The 8448-nt window shown below is 42.7% G+C and overlaps 1 protein-coding gene across 1 annotated transcript in view; it reads right to left on the bottom strand.

Annotated features, from left to right (window-relative positions):
* The window catches only part of ANP32E (acidic (leucine-rich) nuclear phosphoprotein 32 family, member E), an 8016-nt gene extending 2722 nt beyond the window's left edge, over nucleotides 1–5294 (bottom strand). Inside the window, 3 exon segments of the mRNA XM_006903810.1 lie at nucleotides 990–1112; nucleotides 2018–2167; nucleotides 5241–5294. Of these exon segments, the coding sequence (XP_006903872.1) occupies nucleotides 990–1112; nucleotides 2018–2167; nucleotides 5241–5294 (327 nt within the window).
* Between the last annotated feature and the right edge of the window lie 3154 nt (nucleotides 5295–8448).

Below are 8448 nucleotides of genomic sequence, written 5' to 3'. Positions count from 1 at the left end.
GCTGCAGCAGTTCAAAAATACTTTCTCTATAATCTTCCAAGTTTGTGATCTCACAATTAAACAAGTCAAGACTTTTCAAATTTTTAAGATTTTGCTGTAAAAGTAAAATTAAAGTTTACATTCAAGATTTAAACACCAAAAAAAAAGATTTAAACACCAACAATAAAGCAACTTAATAAAGCAGTGTAGTAAAAATAATAATAAAAAAAATTAAACACCATGTTATTTTTCAATCATTTCCTGAACCAGAAAAATATTTCTATTTTTTAATCAAGAGAATACTCTTTAGAATTTTATAATGAAAGATGGTTATAGCAAGCAAAGCCTCTGTTAATTAGTCCCTAGTATATGAAGTCCACAAGAGTAGGAACTTTGGTCCAATACTGTGTCTCCAGCATCTGCTTTAGCACCTTAGACAATCATACATTTTCTGCTGTTTAAATCTGTGCATAAAGAGGGAGCAAGCGTATTATGGTTACTTTCAATCCACAGGCATATTTATTTTCAATAACTGCAATCTCTTCCCAAACTTTTCTATTTTAAAAAAAAAATCAGAGTGACAATTTTCAAAATTTCCTTTTCTTTCCCCATACCAGGACACAGGGAATAAGTAATATAATAACTCAAAAATAAGAAAGATTTTTTAAAATGGATTTGTTTTAATCAAAATGAAAAACTATAATTAACATCTCATTAAAAAAACAAATCATGTGTGAAAAAATAAGTAAGAGAAGTTAATAAACTAATGGAAACTTAATAATTAGACGTTCAACTTTTTGAACGGATAATAAATTTCTCATTAATTTGTAAATGTCTGCATAGTTTACCTTAAAAATAAAGACAGTTAAAAAAATACAGTTAACTATCTAGATTACAGCTTATGAGAAATTCAGAAGTTGTAAAAATTAAACAGAATTAAAAAATAAAACAAATTTCAGAAATTTCAACTAAGAAAAGCAAATACAGGAAACAAAATATTTCTGACTTACCAGAGCTTCTACTGTACTGAGATCTTTAATTTTATTTCCACTCAGATTGAGGTAGGTAAGATTTGGACATTTCTCTGCCAGGACTTCCAAGCCTCCAGAAATGCTATTGTTACTAAGTTCTAACTATATATTTAACATGGGGAAAAACAAAGGGTAATGAAGACTTAAGATGGATCATAGAAACAATATCAACTCAAAGAAGATAAATGTCATTCTTTTCCCTAGCTTCAAGAGACTGACACTTAATAACCTTCCAAATTCTCACCTAGTTCCCGCAAATAAAATTTAAGAATCCCTACAGAGTAACCTCCCAGTTTAGGTTTGTAATCATTGTGTTTCTAAGAAAAAACATTTGTTATTGTTGTTAGGTACAGTCAAGTACAACTCCTAGTGACCTGATGGATATCAGATCTGAACCCTGCCCCATCCTGTACCATCCTTATCATCTCTGCACCACTAGAACTCACTGTTAGTGATGTGTCAATCCATCTCATTGAGGGTCTTGCCCTCCTTTGCTGACCCTCCATTTTTCCAAACATGATGTCTTTCTTCAAGGAGTGGCTGGTCGTAACATGTCCAAAATACATGAGGGGAAGTTTCACTATCCTTCTCTCTAAGGAGCATCCTGGCTACTCTCTCTCCAAAACATATTTGTTTCTTTTGGCAGTCCATTGGATATTTAGTGCTGTTCTCTAGCACTGTAAATCAAAAGCATCAATTGATTCTTCTCAAACATTCTTGGTGTCAGAACAGGTCTTTTCCCCAAAGTTTTCTTGTTTAATGCCTCAGTAGTTGGAAGCAGATGTTGAACTTATGAAAAACATTTAACAGATGCTAAAACCAAATCCATGTCATAAAAAGTTCCCACTATTAAATTTGTAAAAGCAATACAACTGATTTCTAAATCCTGTATAATGCATTTCTTATCTCTAGAAAGAAACTTCTAATCAATTGGCAGAACAGTAGTTTCATTTGGCCAAGAATAGGCAAAATAGTCCATGGTGCTTTTACACTTAAAGCCAACTTACCTTTCGAAGTTTATTTAAGCTGGGAAGTCGAGCCAGTGAACTTAATTCCACATCAGCCATACTTAAAGACTCTAATTCTTTAAAAGTATCATTTAGGCCCTCAATTTCTCCATTGACACATCTGCAATTATCAAGGACTAACTCTGTCACCTGTTAGAAGAAATTCATTAATGACACTTTAGTTTGCAAACTGGCCATAGGTCCTGACATTCTGGTAGTATAAATATTAAAGTTGCAATCACTTTAGATCCTTTTAATTGGGGAAGTGGGGGAGGAAACAGTAGTTGATAAAGTCATCACCACAGTAATTTTTTAAAATTTAAATGTCTACTAAGAAGTTCAGTATCTGCTTCAAATTACTAAATCATATAAAAAAAAAAAGAAAAACCTTTGGGGGAAGTTCCATGGTAAAACTTATTTCTGACCTTAAGAGTGTCTCAGAAAAAAAAAAAAAAAAAAAAAAAGAGTGTCTCAGAATTACCATCAACACCGCGGTGTGTTTACTTTTGCAGTTAGGGGACACCTGAGCTAGTAGGAAAGAATTCAAGGAAGCTGCTATCAAGGTTGGCATAGGCACTGGACACAGAATCCATGTAATGCCGTATCCCTTGAGGATTTGAACTTATTGAAAAGCAAATAAATAAAATCATGGATTTGTTTTTTTTAAAAAGTTGGCATAGAGAAGAAAGTTTTATTCATTTTTCCTCCCCAATTTTCAACTTCCTTATCTTTTGGTTGATAAATACCATCAAACCTCAAAACAAAATCAAAAAGACCCGTTGCCCTTCTGGAATAGCCCAATTTTGGGGTGCTTTTTGTTCTAATACTGAGGTTAAAAACCCAGAATATGATATTCTTGACAAAACGTCATTTCTATCATCCTGGTAGCATCTTCTATGACTTTTCTCCATTCTTAGGAAGAGGAAGAAGATGTTAGGGGTTGGATCTCCAATTAGGTCAATTTGTGGTTAAAAAATTTCCCAGTGTGGACTTTAATCTTAAGGAAAAAGTAGAGGACCAGGATCCATATTCTCCGTGCAAAAAGTGTGAGGTACCTTGAGAGCTAAAAGTTAGCAAGGAGGAAGGCCTTCTCTGAATAAAAGACTTAGCCTCAATAACTTCAGTGAATAAAGCATTGTAATCTCCCTCTTAGACCCGGCCAGAGAAAACCAAGGCCCAGAGGCTAGGCATGACTTGCCTAGGGTCACACAATTATTATGTGGCAGAGCTGTGCCTCCACTCTGACTCCCAGACCAGCTGAGTGGTGGGAGGGCCACTAGATTTGGTGTCAGAAAACCAGTTCTGCCACTTAAGAAAATCACTTCACTGCGCTAAGATTTCCTTTACTAATTTGTATTCTAGAACAATACAATTCACCTTACAAGTTTATTGAAGAGAAAGAGTAAAGCAAACAACAATCATGAAAAGGGCTTTGCAAACTTTCAAGAGCTTTACACATATGAGAGACCGTTATTACACTACTGCGGACCAAAAGGTTCGCAAAAAGGCACTCTCTTGTAATCCCCCAAAACTGACAATACAGTAATGAAATTACTATGCCAAAGAAAAGGGGGGACTGCAAATGCATTTCTCCAAACCAAGATCTAAGAAATCGCACTGGAAATGTATGCTTCCGAGAAACTGCTTCTAAGTTTGACATTGCCTCGGGAGCTCCTAAAAAGTAGACCCTTGAAAATATCAAGTTCTCTCCGGGAGTTCTCGCTGATAACAGCGACTGCTTCCTCCTCTCCGCCACCTACCAATTTAGAACGAGACACTTAAGTACAAAAGTATCTTAAATTTCTCACTAGCCACACAAGCAGAGTTCTGCTCATCCCCTACAGGGCACGGACACCGTTCTTCTTTAAAAAAAAGGTCGCGCTTATTTTAGCGGCTGCACACTAACAAGGCGCTTGACACTTTCCCTTGAAACCTGAAGTCCTAGACTCTTCGCCGGCCGTGAGGCCCCGCGCACGCTCCGGCCAACTGAGAACCCCACAGCGGGCGGGGACTCCCCAGGTCAAAACTGGGTCGTGCACACGGCTGCCCGGGGAGATGGAGGGGCGCGTCCGCGGGGCTGCGGGGAGGGGGGTGGTGGAGGGACGCGTCCGCGGGGCTGCGGGGAGGGGGGTGGTGGAGGGGCGCGTCCGCGGGGCTGCGGGGGGGGTGTGGAGGGGCGCGTCCGCGAGGCTGCCCGGGGAGGTGGTGGACGGGCGCGTCCGCGGGGCTGCCCGGGGGTGGAGGGGCGCCCCAGCGGAGGAGGCGCGAACTCGGCCCGCCCGCCCCCAGCGAGAGCGGCCGGCTCCGCCTCCCGTGGCCCTTCCCCAGCCCGTCTCTTTAACTAAGACGACAGCACCCGCGCATCATTCCGTTCCGCCGAGCCCATCTTGGAAGGCGTAAAACTACTACGACCCGGTGGTTGAGTTCCGGGAAACCGTCTCAGGGATCAAATTCTGAGTTGCAGCCACTACGACAACACACACGGATATCGTTACATCGTTGTCTAAAAGCCGCGGGTGTCCTCCTCCGCCCGCGGAGGGAAGAAGGGGATTCCGCCACACGTCCTCCCTTCACCTCTGGTCACTGCGACGAGCCCCAAAACTTGGGAGTCCAACCAGCCCGCGACTGACCCAGATTCTGCCCGGCAGCGGCCGGCGCGCGGCGCCCCGGGGAAGTGGGCGACCTGCCGACCCCGCGAGGGACCCCAGCCCGCGCCCAGCGCGCCGTCCGGCCCCCAGTGGCCTCCAGGCCGGGGGCGTGAGTCCCTACGCCCCTCCGCCCTCCACCTTAAACGAGTTGGCAGCGCCGCGGGAAAGTTGGACTAACTTCTCAGGCGGCGACGCCTGTGGCCGCGGCGAATGGCCTTGGGGGTCGCGCCCACGCTGCCAGCCTCCGGGAGGAGGAAAAGGGGAGCGAAGCGGCAGAGGCCCCACCGCCACCTGCTTCCCCGCCCCCATGAGGGCAGGAAGCCCAGCTCCCAGGGAGCCGAAAGGGGATAAGTCCCCCTGCACACACAAAAAGGCCCCTAGAAACTTAAACCCTTCGCCATTTTAAGAAGGAGATTTTAATGATTTAAAACTTAAAACTAAACATCCCCTCCAACCCTAACCTCAAGTATGGGTTTAATTTATTACCACTCCCCACACACCCACCCGGACCCCCTGAAATTCGACCCTCGGAATAGAGGGTTGGTGGGAAAGGGGAGGGGGCTGAGTCATCTCACCTCCTCCGGGGCTTTGTTCCTTAACTCCAGGTTAATCCTCTTCTTCATCTCCATGTCCTCCACCTCCTCTTCTGCCACTAGTCTCCTCCCTTCCTCTTTCCTGCCTTTCCTCACCTCCCCCAACCCTAAAATTTAAGGTTTGAAAATGAATGAAAAGATACGCAAATAAAACACCAACCACCACCAGACAGGTTTAGGGGAGGAAAAAAAAGAGAATCGTAAATGGAGTCGAAGGAGTTGATACTCTAACTCCACTGCCCCCACCTCCTTGTCCACACACTCGCGCGCGCGCACACACACACACACATACACACCCGCGCGCGCACACTCACACACCCGCAGTTCCTTCCCTTTCAATGGCTGCTCAGAGACTGAACCTCCATGACACGGCACCGCCAACCCCCTAGCCTATACTCCACCCACCTCTTGTTCTTATTGGTTACTTCTTTAACATCACACTACTCCATTGGATTACTTAATTGTTCATCAGTCTTCAGGCGCTACCTGGATCCGAAACTCTTTGCCTATTGGCTATAGCCATGCGCGCAGTTAACTCCAATAGGTCCAGGAGACTGTCCGTCCTGAGGAAATGATTTTGAATCCCAGTAGCCCCCTCCTTTTCTTTGTGTCGTTGGCGCGCTTTCCTGAGGCGCTCGGCTGTTTTGATTCCTGTTGGTTTTTGCTTTTTAGGGTTTTTTCCCCCCTTTTGTTTTTCATGTAAAAGGAAGAAAGGTAGCATCCTGTTTCAAGATGCGAGACCAATAATTTACCATACACCACTCACTCACCAGCTCTTGGCCTTTTTAAAGCGTAGGCTCTGCTTACCTGCCTAGTGCGCACACACAGGTTCATATATAGTTAAAAGCATGTCTTTGTGACACTGCCTTGCTGAGGACATGCTTCCCACAGAGACCGGCTTTCTGTGGTGTAGAACCAGGATATAGGTGGTATTTTAAATTCCGTCATGAAGGGTTAGGGTCAGATTCCGAAAGCAACTGAGTTTTGCTCAAAATTGTGTTCGCGGAGTTATTTCTAATTGTTGCTGTAACATAAACTGGGACATTAGAGGTGAAAGAAAATAAAAGTTAAATATCAAGTCACCCAGAAATGGTTCTGCAAAGCCTATTCTAATTTCTTTTTTGTTGCTTTCCGTGGTAAACTATACTTTTAAAAGTTTGTCTGCTCTTTGGGAGGAGGATGAGCAGTCTCCTCCCGTGCAATTGCTGCCTCTGAAAACCCTCTGGAGGGTCAGCTTTGTGTCCATTCTGACTCTACGATCCCTAACAACAAGAGGAATATGAAAGAGTAGGTTAACAAATATTTTTCTTTTTCTTGAGAGTTTAACTTTTCTTCTTGTTGTTAGGTGCCATGGAGTCAAGTATGAACACGACTCATAGCGACACTATGAACAAAAGATCTGAAGCCCATCCTAAGCCCATGCTACCCTCACACATTAGAGCCCACTGCAGCAGTCACTGTGTCAGTCCACCTGGTAGAGGGTCTTCCTCTCCTTCCCCAAATCTTCCCGGCATCATGTCCCTCTCCAAGGATTAGCCCCTCCTAGCAACATGCCCAAAGTATGTGAGGCAAGCCCTCACCATCCTTGCCTCCAAAGAGTATTCTCCAGCTGCATCTTCTCCAAGGCCTATCTTTTCTTTCTCTTGGTTGTTCACGGGATCTTCAATGTCTTCTCCAACAGCACAGCTCAAAGGTATCAATTCTTCTGTCACCCTTATTTAGAGTTCAGCTTAGATGCATAGCAAGTGATCAGAAAGACTGGCATGAATCAGACTCATCTTAGTTCTCAAGCTGACATCATTACACGTTAATAATTTGGAGAGATCTCTAACTGCAGATTTTCCTAGTACACTGCTTCTCCTTATTTCCTGACTACTGGTCCCAAGGGTGTTAATTATGGATCCAAGCAAGATGAAGCCGTTAACAGTTTCAATCTCCTCTCCATTCTATCGGTCCAGTAGTAAGAATTTTTGTTTTCTTGACATTGAGATGCAATCCATACCGAAGGCTGCATTCCTTGATCTTCTGCAACAAGTTGCTTCAAGTCCTCCTCACTTTCAGCAAGCAAGGTTGTGTTATCGCAGATTATTGATGAGTCTCCTAATCCTAATGCCTCTGCCTTACACTATTCTTAGGACAAAAACTAAAAGAAATAACAGAGGAGAAAGTAATTAATCCCAGTTTTCTCCTGAGGCTTTTTGAGTTTTGGTTTTGAATTTGCTTGTTTAGGGGGAGATTTTTTTTGCTGATTTTCTTGTATCTCAGGTTAGAGATCTTTGTCTTTCCACACATAAACTCCTCTGCATTCTGCCACAAGCTTTCTTCACCACAAATAGATGAGCAGCTCTTCCAAGGGCCCTATATTTAAAATGTAAATATTTGTTATCTGTTGTTGTTGATGATGTTGTGTACCATTGAGTCTGAACCCCCCCCATAGCTGACCCTCCAGCGGGTTTTCAGAGGAGAGGTGATTTCCTGTCCTTCTCCCATGAAGCCACTGGTGAACTCAAACCTCCTGCAGCACAGTTTCTTGTGAATTGATCATTACTTTTTAAATTATAAACATTTCCTTTTAATTCTCTGGAAAGGGAATTTTTGTGAAAGTCAAAACAGATTCTTGTAAAAGGAGAATTGGAGGGGGGTTTTAATATAGAATGACAGACATTTCTGGGGGTGATTTGGAGAACAATGAGTTTTGTGTGTTTGTTCTTTTAATGCAAGCTAAAGGAAGTCAAGATGATATGAAAACTGAAGCAAAATGAACTCAGAAACAGTTCAGAGAAGTGTTAAGAATCAAGGAATTAAAAAGAGCTAAAAGAAACCTAAGAGCACATTTTAGCACAGACTAGGGAAAAAGAAGTCCTGGCTTTATTACTCTTTTTTTTTTTCTTTTTTGGCAAATTGTTTCACTTCTCTGAGTATAGAACATAATTCCAAATAGAGTTGCCTGAAGGAGATTTAGATTTAAGAGTCATTACATGCAGATGATAGCTGAGACAATGACAAAAAAAAAGGATCTCTACAGAGAAAATATATCAGCTAGAAAACTACCAGGCTGAAGAGACCAAAAGTGTGGTTGACAGGAAAAAAGGGCAAAGTATTGTCTACCAAAATGGTCAAGGAAAATGTGCAGTAGTTATGAAGGCAAATTAAAAAAGATAGATTTATAGAAGTCAAACAGTTTGGAGAT

The sequence above is a fragment of the Elephantulus edwardii genome, unplaced genomic scaffold (genome assembly GCF_000299155.1).
Source record: "Elephantulus edwardii isolate Elephantulus edwardi_28Jun2011 unplaced genomic scaffold, EleEdw1.0 scaffold00384, whole genome shotgun sequence".
Classification (NCBI taxonomy): domain Eukaryota; kingdom Metazoa; phylum Chordata; class Mammalia; order Macroscelidea; family Macroscelididae; genus Elephantulus; species Elephantulus edwardii.
This window is presented reverse-complemented; position numbering and strand designations above follow the sequence as displayed.